Consider the following 25883-nt stretch of genomic DNA (forward strand, 5'->3'; position numbering starts at 1 on the left):
TCTGTTTCAGAATCGGCCTGGATACATCTTGCCTTTCTTCTGCCTACAAGTGTTTGACTTCTGCCTGAGCTGTCTGACAGTCGTAGGGTACCTTAGCTACTCCCCAAATATCAAAATCTGGCTCAGGACCCAGGGACTGGTGAGTTGATACTTTCTTTATTACAACATTATATTGATCTTTAGGTTATGAATGTGTTCCTTGAAACTTTTGAAATTGCCTGTGAACACACTTCTCAGAAACCTATTTTGAATTAATGGAAAAGGAGCTCAGGAAGAGCTTTCTAAAAATATTTCAACAGCATATCTTGTTTCCATTTGCGTATTTCATTCCTGCGTGCATGTACCTGGTCTGTTGATTGTTATTTTTATATAATTCAGTCCTGTGTACCTGGTTTGTTGATTGTAATTTGTATAATTTCAGTCCTGTGTACCTGGTCTGTTGATTGTAATTTGTATAATTTCAGTCCTGCATACCTGGTTTGTTGATTGTAATTTGTATAATATCAGTCTTGTGTACCTGGTTTGTTGATTGTTGTATGTATAATTTCAGTCCTGTGACCTGGTCTGTTGATTGTAATTTGTATAATTTCAGTCTTGTGTACCTGGTTTGTTGATTGTTGTATGTATAATTTCAGTCCTGTGTACCTGGTCTGTTGATTGTAATTTGTATAATTTCAGTCCTGTGTACCTGGTTTGTTGATTGTAATTTGTACAATTTCAGTCCTGCGTACCTGGTCTGTTGATTGTAATTTATTTGTAATTTGTATAATTTCAGTCCTGTGTACCTGGTCTGTTGATTGTAATTTGTATAATTTCAGTCCTGTGTACCTGGTTTGTTGATTGTTGTTTGTATAATTTCAGTCCTGTGTACCTGGTCTGTTGATTGTAATTTATTTGTAATTTGTATAATTTCAGTCCTGTGTACCTGGTTTGTTGATTGTTGTTTGTATAATTTCAGTCCTGTGTACCTGGTCTGTTGATTGTAATTTATTTGTGATTTGTATAATTTCAGTCCTTTGTACCTGGTTTGTTGATTGTAATTTGTATAATTTCAGTCCTGTGTACCTGGTTTGTTGATTGTAATTTGTATAATTTCAGTCCTGTGTACCTGGTCTGTTGATTGTAATTTATTTGTAATTTGTATAATTTCAGTCCTGTGTACCTGGTTTGTTGATTGTAATTTGTATAATTTCAGTCCTGTGTACCTGGTCTGTTGATTGTAATTTATTTGTAATTTGTATAATTTCAGTCCTGTGTACCTGGTTTGTTGATTGTAATTTGTATAATTTCAGTCTTGTGTACCTGGTTTGTTGATTGTAATTTGTTTAATTTCAGTCCTGTGTACCTGGTTTGTTGATTGTAATTTGTATAATTTCAGTCCTGTGTACCTGGTCTGTTGATTGTAATTTGTATTATTTCAGTCCTGTGTACCTGGTTTGTTGATTGTAATTTGTATAATTTCAGTACTGTGTACCTGGTCTGTTGATTGTAATTTGTATTATTTCAGTCCTGCATACCTGGTTTGTTGATTGTAATTTGTATAATTTCAGTCCTGTGTACCTGGTCTGTCGATTGTAATTTGTATAATTTCAGTCCTGTGTACCTGGTCTGTTGATTGTAATTTGTATAATTTCAGTCCTGTGTACCTGGTCTGTCGATTGTAATTTGTATAATTTCAGTCCTGTGTACCTGGTCTGTTGATTGTAATTTGTATAATTTCAGTCCTGTGTACCTGGTTTGTTGATTGTAATTTGTACAATTTCAGTCCTGTGTACCTGGTTTGTTGATTGTAATTTGTATAATTTCAGTCCTGTATTCCTGGTTTGTTGATTGTTGCTTGTATAATTTCAGTCCTGCGTACCTGGTCTGAAGCACCTGATGGACATGGACTCTCAATGGCTGATGCTTCTCTGTCTCCTGGCTTTTGTCCTGTTCCTGTCCATGAAGGTAAAGAAATGTTGTTCAGGTAGACAAACAGGGCAATACTTTGATTGCTCCTAAAACCAACAAAAAAGGACTGCCTGTTGTTAGAGTAGGACTTTTTCAGATCACAGAAATATACAGGTATTTTATCTGTATGTATCAATTTTAGGCTTATCTGATTGGAATGGTATGGAGCTGTTACAACTACTTGAAATCCAGAAATGTCAGCTGTAACCAGATCAGAGAATACTCTGTAGACCCAGACTCACAGGTAAATGTCTCAATCAGAGGTCAAGTATCTCAGTCAGAGGTCAGATATCTCAATCTCAGAGGTCAGGTATCTCAATCTCAGAGGTCAGGTATCCCAATCTCAGTCAGAGGTCAGGTATCTCAAAAAAAAAATGGCCACATTTTGGGGAAAAAACGCTTACTTTGTTGTTCCTAAAATAACAGTATATGAAATAAATCTTATCTATTAGTAGATATCTTCAGGTTTTATCTCATATGCAGTTATTATGTCAGGTATAGGGTAATACATGTATATCAGTCAGAAGATAAACAAAGGTATAATAGATAACTGAATTTGATGTCTCATTAGATTTTAGGGATGTAAAAAGCAGGGTTGTTCATAATGAATCTGTGAAAAATTATATACACAGATGTAGAAAAAATACTTATGTTCATGCATTTTTCTTTCTTTAGGTTGTCAATTTCTGTATACACTATATCTAGAATATCTAGACCAGCATATGTTAAAGGAAATATCTAATTTTAAATTTTACATGTCAGACCATATTTATTACAGTCAAAGACTTCTGTCCAAGCATCATGTCCAGTCAATCCAGATAGCCAGATAGGCACTAGAATAATCCATATTGACTGATTTACAAATCCAGTCAGTCCAGATAGCTAGATAGGCACCAGAATAACTCCATATTCACTGATTTTTAATCGATTTTTTATCGCAGGTTCTGCTGCCCCCAAAGTATGAAGAGGCAATGAGGAATGGGGAGGGTCTGCCCCCACCCTACACAGCATAAAGTGCAGGAGCATCATGAGAAAGGTCACTGATAATCTGTTCAGATATCAAGACAATTAGCACAATGTTGTTCTTTTGTTTTCAGACTTATCCTTCCTAAAATTTGATACGTCACATCTAAATAACAACGTTGCATAATTATAAATATAGTAATATTTGGGAAAGGACAGAAATGAGAACGATTTTATCACTTTTCTTATGATGTAAATAAACATTAACTTGTGCATTTTTGTTTGAATTGGATAAAATTTAGTGAAAATTTTAAAGGAGAAAGGAGAAGAATTTTTACTGTCTACGAATTTCTGTTTATTAATGTCAGATCTAAGCTTTATATGCTGTACATAGATTAATCATTTTAGCTGTCTTGTTATAAGCTTTCAGTTGATATTATCCACTTATACAATTGTATATTGATTATTTGACTGAAAGACCCGATACTAAGTTATATGCTGGTTTAAAAGAGAAAGTAAGAACATCATGGTGAGACCAGGTGTTTCTACAGGAGATGTTTAACTGATATTTCTGTATGACTTGGACAGTATCAACTGAAATTCTGTGTTTTATGTATTTCATCACATCATTATTACAAGTTAACAGGATTATAGAACGGAGCTGATTGTATAATGGTTTACTAGTTCTCTGTCTTAGTGCTGTATATCACTCTGTATACAGAGAACCTGTTATTGTATACATCAGATCATAGGAATATTACATCAAAGTCTCGAGTTAGATTAAGGTATCTGTTGATATTAAATGAACAGTCACTATGGACTACTATCTGGATAAGGCAGGTTTATGTTCTGTGAAATTTTATACCGAGTCTCCAAGAGACTGAAGAACTGGGTAATTGTGTTTTAATCATGCATGCAGTCATCCTATCAAATGTCAATCACATGTGGAATTTTGTTATTTGTCTCCAGTGAATTTTAACAACTCTGTAAAGTTATTTATTGAAAGCAGGGAAGAATGCCCTAGGCAGATAAGGTCACTTGTATAAGGAATCCAGGTCAAAGGTCATAATTATCAGAATATCTTAAAATATCTTTTATTAAACATGAAAGATGGGTATGATCTGTTATACAGGAAATAAATGATGGAGTAAATTGTTCAATTTTAAGACACATATACTTCAGAGATGATGTTTTAAAAATGGGAGTACTGATCTTTCCTTGAATCCTGACACAGGTATAAACATGGTTATATTGACAGGTGGGAATTGAAGATTTTCTTATTTAAAAAATTTAGAGGGGAAATTTGGATGAAGGAGTAGTATTGATTGCTTCTCTCATGATGAGAAAATTAATGTGTGGAACTGAGATCATTAGCCAGTTGTCATTTTCTTCAATGTTTCCACATTGTCAACCTTTCCACGTTTATAGGGGACAATTTTATGTGATACGAGGATGGTGCTTTAGGGTAAGCTTTATGTTTGGGTTTTAAACAATCATGTGTAAGGCTTTTTCCTTTCAATAAACTTCATCCAAAAATCCAGAGCTTTGTTATTTCATGCCTATGGCTTCCTTGTTGTCCAAAGAAACTTGATAACATTGGAGACCACAACAGACATTTCTATCCTGATTACAGGTAAAAATGTATAGGAGTGGTTATTAGATTTGTAGTCGTCACATCAGACAACGGCCACCCTCCTCCCATGTCTTCCAGAGGTTAAATCCAGTATCAAAAGAGTACCGGTACCTGTGTACCTGATACTGAGCAAGTGTACTGAGTAACAAATGTATTGAGTATCGTACAAGTGTATCGAGTATTGTACAAATGTATCAAGTGTACAAGAGAATTGAGCATCATGCAAGTGCATCAAGTATCACACAAGTGTACTGAGTATCATACAAGTGTATTGAGTATCGTACAAGTGTACTGAGTATCATACAAGTGTATTGAGTATCATACAAGTGTATCGAGTATCGTACAAGTGTATTGAGTATCATATAAGTGTACTGAGTATCGTACAAGTGTATTGAGTATCGTACAAGTGTATTGAGTATCGTACAAATGTATTGATTTTAATTCCTGTCATCCACTTTTGGTTCCTTGTTCAATGGTACAGTTTTGAACAAAAAGTAATTGGGTGTTTTCTGCCTGAACAAAAGGAGTTCAAGAAATTCAAACACATAAATTTTATTAAAACAATAACTAAATTAGTCATTTAAAATTAAATATTTATTTTAATACCAAATTTCAAGGGATATAAAATCCAGATAATTTTGTACAAACAATGACAACTTGAATTCATTTCGGTAATCTTTCTGTTATACTTTTAATATATCTTGTGGTACATACATGTTTATAAAAACTGCAGATTATCATTTATATGACCAAATCAAAGTCAATGAACTACCTCCAAAATAGATTCCTATTTGCCCTTGAATATTGTTCCCACTGACTAATGCCATGAATCAATATTAAAAAAAATTGTATGCATCATTGGAATTCTCTTAAGAATTGTAATACATGTACAAACAATTCATATGACGTTTGGAAATCTTTAGATCTGATGAATATTTTCAGTGTACATCTTCATATAATGCTAGGCTTATTGGCTACATCCCCCTTGTCAGTTATAGAATGGATTGTAAGTGACCCAGTGAGCGGATTGTTGATTTTTAGCTTTGCTACTGGAGGTGAAGAGAGACTTGTAGGTAGAGCTGGCCTTAGGGTCCTTCTGAATGCTTGTGTGGGTCACAAGTTTGTCCTTGGGGCCCCCTGATGCTTCACGGGAAGAGCTCTTGGTAGATGGCTTTTCTGTTTTTGCTTTCTTTGCATCTGAAACAATTTAAAAAATATGTAGCAACACGGTTTCCATCTTTCCTCTTGAACTCGTTTTAGAACTATATACATGAGCTTCCACATAAATGTTCCTAAGTACATATATATTCCTGCTCAGAATACAGCACTCTCTTGTCATTCACTGTGAATTATAGGTAAGACTCACCTGTGACTTTTGATTCAGATTCTGTTGATTCAGCTTTGTGCTTTTTAGCTTTCTGAAATAAATTTAAAAAAAAATAACCATGTATATAAGTTTGTATTTCTCCTAAAAAAAAAGGCTTCACTGTATTTGCCATGAAACATGTTTGACTGTAATTGTCTGTTAATATTTGTGTACTTATCCAGTAAAGTTTGACTGTTTTAGTCCAGCATGTCCCATAAACAAATTCAACTCTACACAGTGTTTGTCCTTTAGAAAGTTCAATAAACAGGGTTGACTTATCTTTATCCAATAATCAAGTAAGATGTATTTTTAATGTAAGCAAGATTGATTTTATTTGTCCAGTAAGAAGTGACATTTTGACCTTGGAAGGTGTGACTAGTTGTAAGCAAGTTTTTGTTCTACGAAGGTTTGACTATTTTTCCAGTAAACAAATCTGACATTTTGTCCTTCAAAGGAATGACTTTATTTGTCTTGACATTTTGTACTAAAAGGTTTGACTGTATTAAGTGAGAAAATCTGAAATTTTGTCTAACAAAGGTTTGACGGTGTTTGTCCAGTAAACAAATCTGACATTTTGTCTCCAAAGATTTTTTGGCAATATGGCTTTATTTATCCTGTACTGTTGCCACTTTGGCTTCATTCATCCTGCACATTTGTCAGTCTGGCTTCATTAATCCTGTACCTTTGCCAGTTTGGCTTTATTTATCCTGTACCTTTGCCAGTTTGGCTTTATTTATCCTGTACCTTTGCCAGTTTGGCTTTATTTATCCTGTATCTTTGCCAGTTTGGCTTTATTTATCCTGTACCTTTGCCAGTTTGGCTTTATTTATCCTATACCTTTGCCAGTTTGGCTTTATTTATCCTATACCTTTGCCAGTTTTGCCTTACTTATCCTGTAGCTTTGCCAGTTTGGCTATATTTATCCCTTACCTTTGCCAGTTTGGCTTGTTCCTTTCTCGTCTTCATTCTCTGCTGTAATCGCTCCAGATCCTCATCAGACCCATTTAATGTGATCACATCATCTCTGGAGAATTTACTGCCACACTGAGGAAAAAGAAACAAGAAGTCTGTGAGCCAATGCTCACTAATAATACCCCCGCTCTGATGTGAATACACAAGTTCAGTTATGGACAAACACAGTGATAATCAGGAAATTGACATCGGATTTGTAAAAACTGAATCCCAACATATGGCATGCCTAAACAAAGAAAAAATTTCAAGCATCTGTGATGAGTAGTTGCTGAGAAAACTACGACCAAAATTTATTATGTATGGTATGGACAGACGCACGGATAAACAGGAAGTTGACATCGGATTTGTTCCAAAAATGAATCCTATTATATGGCATGCCTAAAGAAAGATTGTGCTAAAATTTCAAGCATCTGCAATGAGTAGTTGCTGAGAAAACTACGACTAAAATTTGTTATGTATGGTACGAACAGACGCACGGATAAACAGGAAGTTGACATCGGATTCGTACAAAAATGAATCCCACCATATGGCATGCCTAAACAAAGAGTGTGTTAAAATTTCAAGCACCTATGATGAGTAGTTGCTGAGAAAACTGCGACCAAAGTTTGTTATGTGTGGTACGGACAGACACACTGATAAACAGGAAGTTGACATCGGATTAGTACAAAAATGAATCCCACCATATGGCATGCCTAAACAAAGAGTGTGTTAAAATTTCAAGCACCTGTGATGAGTAGTTGCTGAGAAAACTGTGACCAAAGTTTGTTATGTGTGATACGGACAGACGCACGGATAAACAGGAAGTTGACATCGGATTCGTACAAAAATGAATCCCACCATATGGCATGCCTAAACAAAGATTGTGCTAAAATTTCAAGCATCTGCGATGAGTAGTTGCTGAGAAAACTACGACCAAATTTTTTTATGTATGGTACGGACAAACGCACGGATAAACAGGAAGTTGACATCGAATTCGTACAAAAATGAATCCCACCATATGGCATACCTAAACAAAGAGTGTGTTAAAATTTCAAGCACCTCTGATGAGTAGTTGCTGAGAAAACTGCGACCAAAGTTTGTTACGGACAGACAGACAGACAGACGGACAGACAGACGGACAGACAGACAGACACACAAGGGTAAAACAGTATACCCCCCTCTCCTTTGGAGCGGGGGTATAATAAAAGTAATGATCAAATGACACTCAGTGTTGTCAGTCCTGACTGTTAAAGTTTTTGCAGTAATTTTTGGACCTTTACCTTACCTTATGACAGATGTCAGATTTGTGGCAGTTTTTGGACCTTTACCTTACCTTATGACAGATGTCAGATTTGACTTCTTTGAGAGCTCTGTCAGATAAAACACATCCACAGGACCAGATGAAGCTAAACCTGAAAATACAAAATGAATTAACAGCAAGTCTCTGTGTCAACCTACATGTACTTATTCAGCCTGATAACATATGGATATACATGTATTTAGTTAAATACAACTGGTCACATCTCCCCATCTACTGTGACTTCCTGGAAAATTTTTAAGAAACTTCTAAATTCAAGTGCAGGAATTCCAATTAAAGTTCAGTTCAATCTCTAAGGGACAATAAACAATTGCATAATACATTTAACTCAACAATGTATGCTGAAAAAAAATGATTTAGAACACAAAATACATTATCATTTAGAACACGAAAATTTTAACCACTCCCTTTCTAAATCATATAATGGTTTATAACCCCTATACTTACCCATGTTTCTCCTTTTATACCAATTCTGTTTTTCACCCAACCTCCAATTTCCCCTTACCTACCCATGTTTTTCAGCTTAACCTCCAATTTCCCTTTACCTACCCATGTTTTCCAGCCTAACCTCTACTTTCCCTTTACCTACCCATGATTTTCAGGTAAACCGCTACTTTCCTACTTTCCCTTTACCTACCCATGTTTTCCATTCATGGTGATCCCCACTACCGGGCAGATGTACTTGGCGTCTTGTGTGTCAATATAGCTGTCTCCTTTTTCACTCTTTGGTCGTCCATAGCCTTTATTTTCTGTCAATTTTAACTCTTTTAAATCCTAAAAATAGAATGACTTTTTTTTTATTCAAATAAATAAAAATCTATGGAAATCAAAATAAAATTTAAAAATTTAGTTCACATAGCATTAAAGGAGTCTAACAAATATATCATCTGCATTTCCTTAATATAAAAATTATATATAATAATGTCAAGGGCTTCAAGCCACAATTCATTAACCCAAAAGGACCAAAAGAAACAAGCTATGAAGTTACTTAACCTTACATAACAATGTTTTACTAATGGGTAATTTTTCCCCAACAATTTATCTATTTTTTCAGAAGATTTTCTAGATTTTATCTGTAAAATTAAACATTTACCACCAAAATTTTAAGACATAATGTACATTACCATTGTAACCAGAAAACATGAATGCTGTATCAGTCTGCTGCATTATAACTTAACAAAATGCTTCTACTACTTTAAGGAATTTCAAGAGATAATATTGAGAATGAATCTTGACTCTAGCAGCAATGACATACAGAAAAGCTTAACTATTAATAAAATAGTATCAGAGTAAAATTCATTAATGACCATTCAGTGAATGAAATATCAAAAAGTTATTCTAGACCCGATGTTTCCTTTAAACTTTTTCCCAAAAATTTACATTAATAGTTTTTGTTCTAATAAAATATTGTTTACACCAACATGTGTAACTATTGTTACCTGCCTTTACTAGTCTAAAAATAATAATCACCTATTCCACTGCACCTGAATCCACCTTGATAATGAGGCCACCTGGCCACATAATTTTATTGATCCAAGGTAGGATTGAAAATAGATATATACACTAGCTAAAGATGCCATTACCTGATGAACTGAATGAATTCAAACAACAGTAAGATATCATATCTTAATCATACATCTAGTACCTTGAGACCACGCAGATGTTCAAAGCTTGAGGCACACTCAAATTTAGTCCTGTCAATCAAAAATTCCAACACTGCCTCTTTGTTGTACAACCTGTCAAAACACAAATTTACAATGAAGTCAATTTTCTGCCATATTGGCCACGGTAAGGAAAGAAACCATGAAGTAAATAAATGTATGCAAATTAACATAAGCTATTTCACTTTATGCATTAGAAATCTAACATGTCAACATTATAACTCCTTTTCTGTATTATGAGATAATTCAGTGACAATAATTTTGGGTGATACATGTACATGTAAAATAAATGGTTTCTTTTCTCAGTTTAATTTCTCTGAATGTTTACATGCATATATATATGCTTATTTGTTGTGCTCACCTTTACCTATTACAATTAGATATAATTGTATAGTCTTTTTGTGCTTTTACTAAAATTTGAAAATTTTAAGACCTACCAGGCCCACATGCCATGATTGGTTACATATTGACTTACCTGCCAAGCTCACATGCCATAATTGGTTACATATTTGACTAAACCTTCCTAGCTCACATGTCATGATTGGTTATATATTGACTTACCTGCCAAGCTCACATGCCATGATTGGTTATATACTGACTTACCCCCCAAGCTCACATGCAATAATTGGTTATATATTGACTTACCTGCCAAGCTCACATACCATGATTGGTTACATATTGACTTACCTGCCAAGCTCACATGCCATGATTGGTTACATATTGACTTACCTGCCAAGCTCATTTATCATAATTGGTTACATATTGACTAACCTGCCAAGCTCACATACCATGATTGGGTATATATTGACTAACCTGCCAAGCTCACATGCTATGTTTGGTTATACATTGACTTACCTGCTTAACTCACATGCCATGATCCGTAATATATTGACTTACCTGCCAAACTCACATGCCATGATTGGTTATATATTTGACTTACCTGCCAAGCTCACATGCCATGATTGGTTCACGAAGTTGTTCCTGAGTTATTGCACAATGTTTCCACTTGGCATCAAGATCAGCAGTTTTATCTTTCTATAATGACATATAAGGTTTCATTAATTTGCTTACTGCAATCTGATAGAGATTGTACATTCATAAAATATTTTGAGTATTTTTTATGCACTGGACAAACTTCTCTTTCCAAAAAATATGAGAAGGGAGGAAATTCAAGTTTCAGTTAAAATCAAGAAAATTTTTGCCAGTCCATGTGAAAAAATTCTAAGACTCTTACGGTAATTCACTATTCACACATAGCAACATGGTTGAAGTATAATAACGACTTGAAAATATTACCGGTAACAGAAAAAGAATTTTATGTTCTACCACAAAACTTATGTTTGCACGCTCAATAAACATGTAAATGACATCATTCTAAAATCTTTCATCACTAAAAATGTCTCTGGTGTTAGAATTGTCAGAGGATTATCTGTGAAGTGTAGAATCCTGATTCAGGGTTATTGGAGTTGTCAAAATTATAGAGAAAATTTCTTGAAGAAAACATCATGAAAAACAAGAAGCATTTAGCGCAGATACAGAAGTTGTCTGAAAATTGTGACATCATTGTGCTACCAGTATGCAAAAAGAAAATGGTAGATCCACTATTTATGAGGTGTAGAATTAGCAGTTTCACCAGCGGACTCAATATCAAATGTAACGTGAAGATCAAGAAAGGGGCTTGTAAATTTAATTCATCAGCAATACATCTTCAAGTATCTATCAACATAATCAAAGTGTTTAAAGCTATTTATTAAGGATAAATAACACAAACGTCTTTTCCAGAAATAAGCAATACATCTAATAGATTTATGTTTATATAGGTAGATAACTTGAACAATGTTTGCCAGAGTAAGTGTGGAAATTTTGTATGATTTTTATGATAATGTTATAAAATGTGTGCAAAATAAATAGAAAATGGCATAAATCTGCATATTTGGACATCTGAAAAAATCTACAATTTCTTTATATTTTAGGAATTTATTATTTAAGTCATTTCATTTTAAAATCAGTCAAAAAATATAGATGATCAATCCATGCATCAAATTTTTTGCTTGTGTTATTTATCCTTAAAACAACCAGGGACCTCTTTACTAATGGAATAAGCAACTCTCTCAGTATCTCACAAGAGGCACGATTTTGTATGTTCAATTCTAATTAAATATATCATTTACATTATCAAATGTAATGTAACAAAACCTTCATTCATCAATCAAAAAATATTCAAATATGTCACTTGCAGTTCTAAGTATTACAATGTTTTATTTCAAAATCAACACATACCCTTGATTGGCCGAATTTTCAAGATTTTGCCATATTCTGGTGGCTGTTTACTTATATTTAGCTCATGAATTTTACAATCTTTGCTTCTACTCAGAATACTCAATATTTGGGGGTGAGTAGTATAGAGAGATAGATAAAAATTTATTAAAAATCTACCCCTATAAACAATAAGAACAGATTACATTTACAAAACACTAAAAGTTTTACAGGGAAAAAAGGTTGTTTGAAAACTTGTAGTGTTGTATGTGACGTTTTGGGTAAATAAACATGGTACTGAAGGAGTTGCCTATCCCGTTTGTGAAATGACACTGTCCTGGTAGCTCAGTTGATAGAGTACTTGCTCAGTGATCAGAAGGTTGTGGGTTCAAGCCCAACCTCAACAAATCTAAGTTGATGGTCCTGAGTGTCGAGTAAAGGTCTACATTTGAAGCCCTTCATACGTTAACGTCTTAAGAGTGAAAATAAGTATAAAAGTACAATCAATCTTTCAACATTGCAGATTGTCAGAATAAATGTATTCTTTTCACAATCTCCTCAATACCTGCTCTGGTCTTTTCTTCGTCCTGACAAGTTCATCCCTCTTAGGTATCGTACCACCATCACATCCCATTTTGATCTAAAATGACAGAATTAAGCTAAAACACAAAAATTTCGTATCGTATGTGACGTAATAGGTAATATTCGGAATATGATTAAACAGGTTAAAGCGTACATAAAGTGTTTCCAATTCGAACATTTACAAAAAAAGAAAAAAAAAGACTTAGGCCCTCTACTAGCATGGTTAGCAGGTTAGATATTGATTGAAACTATTTCTATATAGAGAGAAAAAAGAGGAAGCGAAGAAACGGGTTTTATCAGATAAGGATGAATAGAATGTGCACGAATTGGTAAGTATAGGAAAACAATGCTAATAGTTTCGTATTTTAAGAACTTTACCTAAATTTACATATAATTAACCATATTAAGCATTATCGAACGTGTAGATTTACTTAATAAACACTAAATAAAACTCAGTATTTATATGGGGTGACTTTTGGAGAGACAGCAAAATTCACAAACCTACATAAGCAGAGTTTCGGAGAAATTCAAGAGTTTTGCAACGTGACAGGTAAAACAAGAGAACCGACCCGGAAGAAAAATCTCCGTCCATTGTAAATCATAGTAATTTTTATTCACAGTGTCTCTAATAATACGTTTCATAAATTTAAAATTCTCATACTGATTTTAATGTGTAGCAGGAGGGGAGAAATTGCGAATCTGACCACAGGTACTTGGGTCTTGGTTTATAAATATGTATATACCTATTGAATATGATAAAAAGTACTTTTTGTCATATTCAATAGGTATACAAATTTATAAACCAAGACCCAAGTACCTGTGAATCTGACCAAGATTCTACCCTTGCCCCCCCCCCCCCCCTTAATTCTGCTTTATCAGCTGAGGTATCATCGTCTGATACCCTTGGGTGATCTCATCTTTTACTCAACACCCGTGGACAAACTCTCTGAAATATCGTCGTATGTAATTAATATGCGTGGGTCATTTGATTGGCTGCTGCACAGAATTGTGATGGCATATCAACAAATCACAGATATGTTAGGCAATGACTAAATTCTTTGGGTAGACTTTACTTTACCGGTCCCCAGATCCGCAAGATCCGCGCGCTCATTGCACTATGACGTAAGATTTACGTCACTCAACTGATAAGGGTTGGTTTTGCACATTTTTCGACTGGTTAGGGTTAGTCTTGCACCCACCTGAAAGATTAGGGTTAGTCCTTGCATAAGTTTTCGACTGATTAGGGTTAGTCTCGCATATATCCGAGAGATTAGGGTTAGTCCTCGCACATGGGTTAGTCTAGCATCCGCCTGGGAGATTTGGGTTAGTCCTCGCATACCATCCGAGAGATTAGGGTTTATAGTGTCTTGTTCTTTTAGATTAATTAAGAAATTCAGTTGCATCTGTATTTTTTGCAAGATCTTAATTCAGCTTCAACGACATCTCGTTGGTTTGTTTACATGAAAAAAATGGCTAAGTACGAAAGAAACGGCACTAAGCATGTGCCGCACGCGCTTCGTTCACAATTATTTTTTGTCTCCTTTTCACTGAATAAACAACATTTATTACTTTTTTTCAGAAAACGAGGTTAAAAACTTCGTTTATAAACGAAGTTTTAAACTAAACTTTTAACCGTAGAATTCGAATTTGGGGTCAAAAAGGCTTAAAACCTCATATTTTTTATTTTTTTCGATCGCTCACGCGATCTCATATATATTGAAGTCGCCTATGGCGACACTATATTTTAGCGCGTTTTTCTGGGGACCGGTAAAGTAAAGTCGTTCCAATTCTTTTCCATAGTTAACACACCTATTGCAAACAAATCCACTCACCTGTGCATTTAGCAGTTTGAGAAAGGTACTCCTATATTATTCCTGAATGGTATTTAATGCCAGTGACATGTACAACATGTCTTTTATCGTTTTAAAACAAAATTAAAATGAAAAACAATTTTTTTTTTAATGGTGTCACAATGTGAACCACCCATTCGAATCATTCTGTCCTTTTACTTCAAAGTGCACTGAACTAACTTGTAAGCAGGTATTGGTGAACATCATTTTATTCCCCCCCCCCCCAAAGTTCGATAGTAGATAAACCCCTAGGATATGGCTTGATAGCAAGAAAACTTAAGAATTATGTCAACTATATATTCTCTGAAAAAGTCACTCTTTGAAAAGGAGTTTTTCCATGCATGGTATGAAAAAATGTATTTATAGTAGAAAACTAATTAACCCATCACCAAACTAAAGACTTTATGAACATTCTGAATAAAATTTAGGAAAAAAAAATTTTGAAACAACTTAACCAAAGTACTTTGAATAGGTTAATACAGCTACTTAACTACAGCAAGCTATGTAAAGTCAACCGATCATGATGGAGCTATTGTAAAATTATGGCCCACGAAAATAATTGAAATCAAGACATAGTCCAGGGTTGTCCCAAAGAATTGAAATAGCAGGGGACATTTAAAAAGTAGAAGGGGGTCTAGGGTTCCTCCCCTAACAGGGGGTTAAAGGGGAATACCAGAATAACCAGGGGATTATGTCATTATAGGCAGGGAAATTCCCCTGCCCCCAGGTCTTAGGGACAACCCTATAGTCAAAGATTATAAAAAATGTTGAGTGTAACATATACATGATAAATGGTTTAGTTGTTTGATTGACAGCTTTGTAAGCCACACCATGGGAGACAGCTGTATTTTGGTGACAGGAGGGGCGGGGTTCGTTGGAAGCCATGCTGTGATAGAGCTGATAGAGGCGGGGTATTCTGTGGTTGTGATGGATAACCTTGCTAATGCAAGCATGGGTGAGTTGTTCCACATTGCATTAATTTTTATTTAATTAATTAAAATATATATATATATTTTTAGTAACTGTATTTAATACATGTATATCAAAGATAATACATGTATTGTGATTAATTACATAAAAATTTGGAAATTTTCTTTCTCTTGGGTGATAAGAAGTGGTAGTATTTTTTAATTGTTGCAAAATTTTATATTTAGTGTATCAAGCCAATTTTGAAGGTTATAAAAATTGCATCGTTTCAGAAAGCATAAAAAGAGTGGAAGAGATTACAGGAAAATCTGTACCGAGTTACAGTGTGGATCTCTTAGACAAACCAGCTTTGTTGGATTTATTTAGTAAAGTTAGTAATTTGTTCTGTCAACTTGGTAAGCAAAGCGAGTCATCATTTAGGAACACAAAACTCGTACAAACCTCATTCATTGGATGACTAAATAAAATGTGCTTAGAGTAAAAATGATTCTAAGCTCTTTTATTATAATTAAATCTAGAATTGCTGTTTCTGAAGTAACTGTATTGGGGGAAAAGTCAAAATATTATTAACATTAGTACATATTCTCCCGACCAGTATGTAACCTGTATTCTGATTTACAGCACAAGTTCAGCAGTGTCATCCATTTTGCTGGCCTTAAGGCAGTTGGGGAGTCTTGTCAGTTGCCGTTGCTGTATTACAAAAACAACATCGGAGGGACAGTCAATCTTCTGGAGGTTTGTTTTTTGATTGGGGGACAAGGTTTATCTGGTTCTTTGGCATGGAGGGAGAGAATCAAAGGGAGAGAAATTTGTAGGAGCTCATAAGGGGACCTTCTGGAGTTTCCTATCAATCAATGGAAAATATACATGTTGCAATTTGTTATAAAGATTTAGAAAAAGCTACAAGAAATTATATATAAAACACATCATTGTTTTACTTACATGGTTGGTTCCTACTTGTAGTGTACATATTACTGTTAGTTTAATGTTATATTGTATTATGATGTAGTGTCCGTTTAAGGATGCAATATGAAAAGATTTGCTGACTACCTTTGTTTATCTTTAGGTGATGAAAGAGAGGGGAGTAAAGAACTTGATTTTCTCAAGTTCAGCCACAGTGTATGGCAGTCCACAGTATTTACCTATTGATGAGAAGCACCCAGTAGGAGGCTGTACAAATCCATATGGGAAAACCAAATATTTTATCGAAGAAATCCTGAGGGACCTGCATAAAGCTGAGCCAGTAAGTAGAAATTCATAGTTAAAAGCAGGAAAGAAATCTCAAATATAGAGAAATTAACAGTTAGGAACAGGGTAGAATACTGGAGTTTGCAAAAAATTATATATAGGAGGAGGGTAGAAAACGAAGAGGTAGTGAAATTTACAGCTATAGGAGCAGGGTAGAAAACTCAAAGGTAGTAAAATTTACAGCTAGGAGCAGGGTATGAAACTCAGAGGTAGAGAAATTTACAGCTAGGAGCCACAGGGTCTTGAGACAATCTTAGCAAAATCAGGTAAGGGTAGAAAACTCAGAGGTAGAGAAATTTACAGCTAAGAGCAGGGTAGAAAACTCAGAGGTAGTGAAATCTACAGCTAGGAATAAGAAAACTCAGAGGTAGAGAAAATTAAAGGTATAGGAGTGGGGTAGAAAACTCAAACATAGAAAATTTTACAGCTAAGAATAGGGTACTGGAAAACTCAAATATTGAGAAATTTATACTGGTAGTTAAGTGCAGGGTGGAAAGCTTAAATTTAGAAAAATTTAAAGCTAGGAGTGGGATGAACTCAAATGTGGAAAAAATTACAGAGGTAGGGGCAATCTCCCTCGCAGAGTTGTCATTCATTCCCCTCTCAGACTGAGACACCTCTGCAGTGGGCTCATGTCGGGATTTCTGTTAGGTAAAAAACATGTTATATTCCAAGGATTATTTCAAATTAATCTAATAATTCTATATCTACTTAGTAAATATATACATTAGTGCAGGAATTTAATTACAATGAATTAAAACAAACACACTATTTCTTGTGCTTAACACTGTGATATATGTGAGCCAACGACAGAGGTGAATGTATGAGCTGATGGTAGAGAGTGAGGTAGGGGAGAAATCTCAAGCATAGAGAAATCGACAGCTAGGAACATGTTAGGAAACAAATGTAAAGAAATTTACAACTAGGAACAGGGAAGAAAACTCAAGGGTAGAAATATATACAGCTAGGATCAAGGTAGAAAAACTCACAGAGAAATTTATACTTATGTATGGGTAGAAAATTCTTTTAGAAAAATTTAAAACTAGGAACAGGATGAACCAAGAAGAATATGGAAAAAAAGATTAAAAAAGTAAAATGTATTTGAATTTTTTATGTGTTTTATGCAAATAGCACAGCCAGTGGTAATATTTTACAAGCCTAAACATCAGTTTTATTATTTCTGTGTCGAGGTGATTATTCATAACTTTATCATTGTCTAATGTATATGTTTACTTGTGTGATCTATAGGACTGGAACATCATCATGCTGCGATACTTTAATCCTGTTGGTGCACACAAATCAGGGAAGATCGGGGAAGACCCCCAAGGCATTCCAAACAACTTGATGCCATTTATAGCACAGGTGGCTGTTGGAAAGAGAGCAGAGCTAAGTGTATACGGCAGCGATTATGACACACCTGATGGAACAGGTGCTGCCCCCTGGTAGAACGCCAGTTGTCATGATTACTGAGTGCTTTTTGCTTGTGTAGGCCTTCTTCTACTCTTTAAAACTTTTCTTGCTCTTTTATATTTAGCTTTTTCTAAACTTGCATGAAAAAAAAATCTAAATTTGCATGAGTGCTTGTTAATTTCCAATTTCCTGCATCAGAATAGTTGATTTAAAGTATTTTTATAACAAAACTGTGCAAGTTATTTACTAAATGGTATGGAACAAAGACCTTACTAGGTATAGATTTGTAAATACATAAGGGTTCTCCATAGGACGTTTAACGTGGCGGCCCCGCCACAGTTAAATTCTCTAGCGCCACAGTTAAATTCTCTAGCACCACAGTAACATCATCGTCGTCAGTAAGATAAATATATAAATTTATTAATCAAATAAACTTAATTAAGACTCTTAATGATGTACCGTAAAGGCGTGTTTCAGTTTCTAATGCTAAACTGTTAATGTGCTCTAATTACAATCCACTGTTTGGCTTTTACAATTAATTATCTTCCAGACCTAGCTAAACACATGAATGAAAAGCGACAAGCCATTTTTTTCACACTTCACGATAACTACAACTGAATTTTAAAATACCAATTAATTCATTGCTTTTATAGTTTTACAGATAACTACATGCAAGTTTCTAAAATTGCATTGGCACTACGAGTCAAAACATCGTATCCGTATCGATCGTAAATATTCATTTATTTTTGTAATGTTGAAAAATTAACAAATAATGAATACATCCACCAAAATATACAAGTTTAAGATACTTCAGACTAATAATTGCAAATATATAGACTAGATGTCTATGACTGGTGACCTACCAGAATTTCATCTGTCCTTTAATGAACACGGCTGGTAAACAAAATTATTTTTTAAATTAGGGTTAAATGCTAGAAAATAGTAATTACTGGTACTATTACATGTATTTTCAGATTCTGTAAGCTAATATTTGTTTATTTACAAGTACGTATGCATTTGGAGGGGGGATGGAGTCTTTTTCACAGTATACGTATATTTCGGAAACATCTTAATTTTTGTTTTACACTATGTTTTATTGATTAATTGTTTTTATTATTGAATTTATCAATCATTTTTCCAATTAGTTAATCCCATTAATTAATTTGTGTATTAATTTATTGATTCATAGGAGTAGTGTGTTTTTCAATTTATTTCATGGTTCCTTCGCAAATTCGGTCGCGAAATGACCGCGAATATTAGCACATGGCGTAAGTCTTGCGCCACAGTTAAATCTGAAATGATGGAGAACCCTGATGCATTGCTGTCTACCTATTTCTTGCATCAGCAAGAAGTGATCAAAATATTGTAAGACTCCTTTCTGTAAAACTCAAAGAAAACAGCTATACTAGTGAAATTTGTAAACATTAATTAAACCTTGGAGAGTGAACCATGAGTTATGAGTCTATTTAATATTTAAAATTTGGTGTTAAATGTAAGGTGATAATTGTATAAATGAAGTGTTGACAGCGCCATTTGATGCACAAGGTGAACCTAGCTCTTTATTGAGGAGACTGATAATTAGTTAATCAATTAAAAGGTAGCTTTTTAGAGCCTCCATACAAAGTTCATATACATATGTTGCCATTTTCAGTTTTTGTACCTAGTCGTTTATGTACTTAGTGACATGTCAGATATTCATTTTTAGTTTTTGTACTTAGTCATGCATGTGCTTAGTGACACAGATATTCATTTTCAGTATTGTATGTAACATGTGTTTATACATGTATATGAAAACACTTACAATGCAATAAATAAATGATTAATTTATTAATAGCAGAGTATCTGATTAAACCTTTAAAGTGATTTACAAATACTGTACTGTAGTTGGAAATAACTACCATGTAAAGTCTTTATAAGCATTTTTTTGTGAAGCAAAACAAAAAAAGATAATTGTATAGATTTAAATTATATAGATTTAAATGTTGTTATTTTTGGTATTTTTTAATATATGATTTAATGTTCTGATGTTTTTCACTGGATGTTGTCCTGACCTATTTCAGGGGTACGTGATTACATTCATGTTGTGGACTTAGCTCAGGGCCATGTGGCAGCTCAAAAAAAAATTGAAACGAACTGTGGATGTAAGGTAAGTGACACAAAGATATTGAAAAATTGGGTATTAAGATATTTTTACCTGTGTGTGTAAGACCAGAAGAAATATTATTTGTTGTAATTAAAACAAAATGTTAGTTTAAAAAAATATAAACATTATTTTTAATTTCTAAAGACAAGTTTAAAGATATGGTTATTTTCAGGTGTACAATCTTGGAACAGGAAAAGGTTACTCCGTGTTGGAAATGGCCAAAGCTTTTGAGGAAGCCAGTGGCAAACCGGTAAGTGGCAAACTGGTAACTGAAGAAGCCAGTGTCAAACCAGTAAGTGAAGAAGTCAGTGACAAACCGATAAGTGAGGAAGTCAGTGACAAACCAGTAAGTGAAGAAGCCAGTGGCAAACCAGTAAGTGAGGAAGACAGTGACAAACCAGTAAGTGAGGAAGTCAGTGACAAACTAGTAAGTGAGGAAGTCAGTGACAAACCAGTAAGTGAGGAAGTCAGTGTCAAACCAGTAAGTGAGGAAGTCAGTGTCAAACCAGTAAGTGAGGAAGTCAGTGTCAAACCAGTAAGTGAGGAAGCCAATGTCAAACCAGTAAGTGAGGAAGTCAGTGACAAACCAGTAAGTGAGGAAGTCAGTGACAAACCAGTAAGTGAGAAAGTCAGTGTCAAACCAGTAAGTGAGGAAGTCAGTGTCAAACCAGTAAGTGAGGAAGTCAGTGGCAAACGGGTAAGTGAGGAAGTCAGTGGCAAACCGGTAAGTGAGGAAGTCAGTGACAAACCAGTAAGTGAGGAGGTCAGTGACAAACCTGTAAGTGAGGAAGTCAGTGGCAAACGGGTAAGTGAGGAGGTCAGTGGCAAACCGGTGAGTGAAGAAGCCAGTGGCAAACCGGTAAGTGAGGAAGTCAGTGGCAAACCTGTATGTGAGGAAGCCAGTGGCAAACCAGTAAGTGAGGAAGTCAGTGACAAACCAGTAAGTGAGGAAGTCAGTGGCAAACGGGTAAGTGAGGAAGTCAGTGACAAACCAGTAAGTGAGGAAGTCAGTGGCAAACCTGTAAGTGAGGAAGCCAGTGGCAAACTGGTAACTGAAGAAGAAAAGACATGAGGCACTGTCAGTGATTAGTCATTCATGGATGTCTGTGGTAGAGTGAGTCCAATTACTTTTTTCATTTCCAGATTCCATACAAAAAAGTAGATCGTCGCCCAGGTGATGTAGCCTCAGTGTATGGGAATGCAGATCTAGCCAAGCAGGAATTAGGCTGGTCAGCAACTCGTGATCTCAAACAGATGTGTAAGTACACTGGTGTAAAATTCTTACTATTGATTAAATAATCAAAGTGCAGTAAAAAAAAAACAGTTATAGTGAACATGCTTATAATGAATTCATGCTTACAGTAGTGATTTTCATTTCCTTTTCTTTCAAGTCATACCGGTATTATGAACTTAACTGATATAACGAATTATCGCTATAACAAATCAAAACTGGTCATTCCTGGCACTTCTTTGTAAGCGTGTTTTACTGTAATACTAGACAGAGTAGTTAATTCAAATAATTGAAACATGTACAGATTAGTTTCAAATTGCCAATATTTTGTTTCCTGATTTTAAATGATATAGATAATTAGATATTGACTGGAATTCCACTGACTTGCTGATTAAGTGCATGGTTTTACCTATTACAGGTGAAGACACCTGGCGATGGCAGTCTTTGAATCCAAATGGTTTCCGAAAATAGACCTTTAGAATAGGAATAAAGAATATACTTATATGGGATGACAATGCAGCATTAGAGGGCCATAGAGTGCTTTATTAATAATGATTCTTACCTGCCAGTCGGGTGTTATTTATTAAGGTTACAAATCATTCACCATAATCTGTCATATAAATTCCGCCAGTTTTCTACAAATCATATTTAAAGTGATTTATTTGTTTTACATATGCTTAAGCACTTAAAAAAAATGAAGGAAGAAAGATAAGTAAAAAAAATCAGTATAATTGTATTTCTTTTAGTCCTCCAGGCTGCTAAAGTGCCTGGGTTGAATGTCTTTGTAAAGGAATAGATATTGCTTACATAATATTGACAGAATATTGGTACTAGAGCTTTTATAAACACAAAATCAGAATATTAGTACTAGAACTTTTATAAACACAAAATCAGAATATCGGTACTAGAGCTTTTATAAACACAAAACTAAATTTTGATATGTTGAGGCTGCTGGGCAGACTTTGTGGTTAAATATGTTTAAAAATCCTTTCTTATTTACTTTTATCAGTCACAAAAGGGGCATATAATCCAAAATGGTTGTGCAGCAATTAATGCAATAACAATACTTGAATGTGAAACATTTTTTTCTATTAAAAGCATTTATTTTATTGAACTGTGTATTTATTTGTAGTTTTCTTTCGATGAACATTATTTTTCTTATAAAATGGTGAATTGGTGGAATAGTAGGCAAGACAGCAAAGGTTAACTTTGAATGAATATATATTTGTCATAGAACTAGTGGTTGTTTTTATTCTTTTTCTGCAATATATCAATATTGATATCAATCTATATCAACCCATATTGTAGAAAAGTATAAAAATGAGTAACCCCCTCCACCCCCACCCCCTTCCCCCTCCCAGAAAAAGAACTGTCTATATTAATATTCTGTCAGGTTTTCTCTTGAGGTGAACCCTCTCCTCTATTGTTGCAGAGGCAGAAATAAATGTTATTTATGTCTTTGGTTGTTCTTTTTATTTTATTCATAAATATAGCCAAATTTTGATCAGATACATGTATATCTTTAAGATAAAGGATCAAGAGAAACATTTCTACACTCCAGCCAAAGGAGTCAATAAATTTTTATTTACTGAATTCATGGATAAAATTTATACTACATGTGTTAGGTATCTCAAGTCAAGTTGTCACATATGTTGTTTGACTATCTTATTGCTATACTGCATTACAGTGGATCATGGTACCGGGTTGGCGCTTCACTTTTGATTTTTTTCTTGACAAAAAAATATAACCCCCTATCTCTTAAATCATTTGATGTATTAGGCCATATAAATTTAAAATTTAGATTCTCATCCTAATTTGCTAAAAAATTGGGGCGGGTGGGCGAATTTTATTTTTTATTTTTTATAATTGAAAGTATCAACAAAACATTCGTACACGTAAATTTTACATATGTTAATGCCAATATGAATATATTTTATTGTTTTCATATTCTTTTAAATATCTACAGAAGATTCTTCTTATAGAAAATTAAAAAATATATATAACGTTAGTTTTATTAACAAATTATCAAGTACACGGATATACGGCACACGCCAAACAAAATGAGGTGCTGATCCTAATAAATTGCATATGCATGTTTTCTCATCGGCCTTTTCCCAAATACCTTATAGTTTTACCAACAACTCCTGTTCTGTGTGATATACAGATATCACAGATTTACACTGTCCTGATACATTCAATCGTTCTTGAGACTTGACATGTTCGACATTAAAATATATCATATTTGCAAAACAGGATTGTGTAAATCTGTAAAATATTCTACTGAAAAGCCTAGGCCTGAACAGTTTTAAGATTTAACATTTCCATAGCACTATTATTCTCTTAAGTCTTTGGACGATGTTTTATTTTTTTATGCAAAATCACATACATCTGGAGATCGTTATTTAAAACTTGACCATGTGTATTTTCTTCGTCTGTTTTTACTTGATTAAAATCTCTTTAAACACTTGTCCATGCCAGTGATGGTATCTAGATGTGTTTATATGTTATTTTTGCTTTTCTGCCTTCTCTTTACTAACAAATTATCTTTTCCTTACATGTTTAAACTGCATTTATTGCCGATTTTTCTCCATTCTTCACATAGTTTTTTTGCTATAAATAGCGCCACGCGACTTTTAATACAGACGGGAGATAACTCTTAAATTTTGACCCAGATTCTTGCTGAATAAAAATACATGAAAATAATACGTTTGGCACCCAAAAAGAAAAATAAAAAACAACGGGGCGGGGCACTTTGAGAGGGGCGGGCGGGGATGAGAATCTAAAGATTAATTTTACCTGGCCTTAGGTAGTGATTATATTTTTGATAAGAACTAGAAATATGTCCATAGGACGTGAATGCCCCACCCCGGGGTCATTAATAATGTAACATGAAAATTAATATTAGTGTATAAAGTTTGATGAAAATAACTTGAATAGTTTCTTCAAAACTGAGTTTTATATGTATTATGATGGTATTGCATACATACTCAGGTCCTGTTAGAGTTCGTGTACTGTATTTTATTATACTGATAAATAATTGCCCGAAATATACGGTACATAAAAACATTTAGAATATATCGCAAAATCATTCAGGCACAATCAATTATACACAATACTGCGTAAAGGGAGATAACTCTTACATTCATTGAACTTAACCAATACTCCCTTTGAATTACACTTTGTGCATGCAATTAAAATACTTTACAACACAATATATATCACTATTAAAGCTTATGATATCTTCATTGACAGTATATACTTTTTATGAATAATCAATAGATCATAAAAACAATAGCATACCATTCTAAGGGAATAGGCAATCTCCTGCATATTATAAATGCATCTACATCATAGACGGCTTGGAGTCCAGATAATTACTATAAATTATCATTGACTTCATATAATTCTTTTGTCATAAAATATATCCACATTTCGTGGACTATAAAATACACAAGCTTTAGAGCTAATTACTTGTCATTAATATCTTTCTTATTGTGCAAAAGTGCTATGGAAATTAATATTGCCAAAATATAGGTTTCACAATTAATGAAATATATTATAGATATGTTGAAATTTGTAAATTAATATCACTTTACCAGAAGAGGAAATAATTGTCACAGTCAGTCGGTCAAATTTGTCGGATACAAAATCTATATGCCCTCTCAGTCTCTGCAAAATATCTGGACAAAGAATGACCAGAAAAAAACAGAATACTTGGAGGGAATTTGACAAACCAATAAAACACAAGAACACAAAACAAAACCCAACAGAAACAAAGAATTTAGAAGACTTATGGCCAGAACTTAAATTATGACCCTTAAGGCAAATAATAGGGTAGCATTGCATGGTACACCTGGGTGATCTTTTGACTTAATAAATAATCTGAAATAAAATGTATATACAAATAGAAAACAAAACATTTAGGTATGTATTAATTAATTAGAAATTAATTGATACATTCATTACTCTTACATTTACGCAATGAATAGTAAAGGTAAAAAAAAAAAAAATCGGACACAGTTGATGTATTCTTACCAAATTTAGTATCACTGTGCATAAGCTTACATACAAATATCTTGAATAAATTCTTTGAAACTGAGCTAAACCAGAAATTTAAGCAGTGAGGTCAAGGTCAAAAGTAAATCCAAGTTCAAAAAATGTTGATGAAGTTGAATAGCTCTCACCAATAAGTTTTGATAAAAATATATAATAGTAAATAGTTGCTTTGAAACGTATCTAAACAATAATTAAAGAAAAGTGAGGTCAAGGTCAAAGAAAAGGTCAAGGTCAAAATATTTTTTTCCCGTTGAATAGGCCTAATTCTCATCAATAAGTAGAGCAAATGAAGTTTGATAAAAATATCTTGAAACTTAGCTTAACACAGTTTAAGAAAT

The 25883-nt window shown here is 34.0% G+C and overlaps 3 protein-coding genes across 6 annotated transcripts in view; 2 read left to right on the forward strand and 1 right to left on the reverse strand.

Annotated features, from left to right (window-relative positions):
• The window catches only part of LOC133200778 (lysosomal-associated transmembrane protein 4A-like), a 10023-nt gene extending 5570 nt beyond the window's left edge, over nucleotides 1-4453 (forward strand). Inside the window, exons 4-7 of the mRNA XM_061336569.1 lie at nucleotides 11-139; nucleotides 1852-1947; nucleotides 2093-2194; nucleotides 2892-4453. Coding sequence (XP_061192553.1) covers nucleotides 11-139; nucleotides 1852-1947; nucleotides 2093-2194; nucleotides 2892-2963 — 399 coding nt within the window. The 3' untranslated portion in view covers nucleotides 2964-4453. The remainder of the gene's footprint in view (nucleotides 1-10; nucleotides 140-1851; nucleotides 1948-2092; nucleotides 2195-2891) is intronic.
• A 733-nt stretch (nucleotides 4454-5186) lies between these two features.
• On the reverse strand, nucleotides 5187-12778 carry LOC133200937 (replication termination factor 2-like). 3 transcript variants are annotated; one of them, XM_061336752.1, is made up of 8 exons: nucleotides 12664-12778; nucleotides 10783-10877; nucleotides 9827-9917; nucleotides 8819-8955; nucleotides 8197-8275; nucleotides 6843-6956; nucleotides 5913-5964; nucleotides 5191-5743 (listed from the first exon to the last, which is right to left on the reverse strand). In XM_061336752.1, exons 1-8 carry the CDS (start codon nucleotides 12730-12732, stop codon nucleotides 5535-5537), a joined length of 846 nt encoding a protein of 281 aa, XP_061192736.1. In that variant the 5' UTR covers nucleotides 12733-12778; the 3' UTR covers nucleotides 5191-5534. The 3 variants fall into 3 exon arrangements, with proteins under 3 accessions (XP_061192738.1, XP_061192737.1, XP_061192736.1); XM_061336754.1 differs by lacking the exons at nucleotides 10783-10877; nucleotides 12664-12778 and adding an exon at nucleotides 10404-10429 and having other exon boundaries at nucleotides 5187-5743; XM_061336753.1 differs by lacking the exons at nucleotides 10783-10877; nucleotides 12664-12778 and adding an exon at nucleotides 10318-10339 and having other exon boundaries at nucleotides 5187-5743.
• A 370-nt stretch (nucleotides 12779-13148) lies between these two features.
• On the forward strand, nucleotides 13149-22947 carry LOC133200781 (UDP-glucose 4-epimerase-like). 2 transcript variants are annotated; one of them, XM_061336577.1, is made up of 10 exons: nucleotides 13149-13230; nucleotides 15346-15485; nucleotides 15730-15827; nucleotides 16079-16192; nucleotides 16524-16700; nucleotides 17954-18134; nucleotides 20176-20261; nucleotides 20431-20508; nucleotides 21402-21516; nucleotides 21908-22947. In XM_061336577.1, the coding sequence occupies exons 2-10, from the start codon at nucleotides 15362-15364 to the stop codon at nucleotides 21958-21960; spliced, it is 1026 nt and encodes a 341-aa protein (XP_061192561.1). In that variant the 5' UTR covers nucleotides 13149-13230; nucleotides 15346-15361; the 3' UTR covers nucleotides 21961-22947. The 2 variants fall into 2 exon arrangements, with proteins under 2 accessions (XP_061192561.1, XP_061192560.1); XM_061336576.1 differs by lacking the exon at nucleotides 13149-13230 and adding an exon at nucleotides 13250-13273.
• Nucleotides 22948-25883: the final 2936 nt, after the last annotated feature.

Source organism: Saccostrea echinata, unplaced genomic scaffold (assembly GCF_033153115.1).
Source record: "Saccostrea echinata isolate AGI-Se365-2 ecotype Australia unplaced genomic scaffold, CSIRO_AGI_Sech_v1 ptg000041l, whole genome shotgun sequence".
Classification (NCBI taxonomy): domain Eukaryota; kingdom Metazoa; phylum Mollusca; class Bivalvia; order Ostreida; family Ostreidae; genus Saccostrea; species Saccostrea echinata.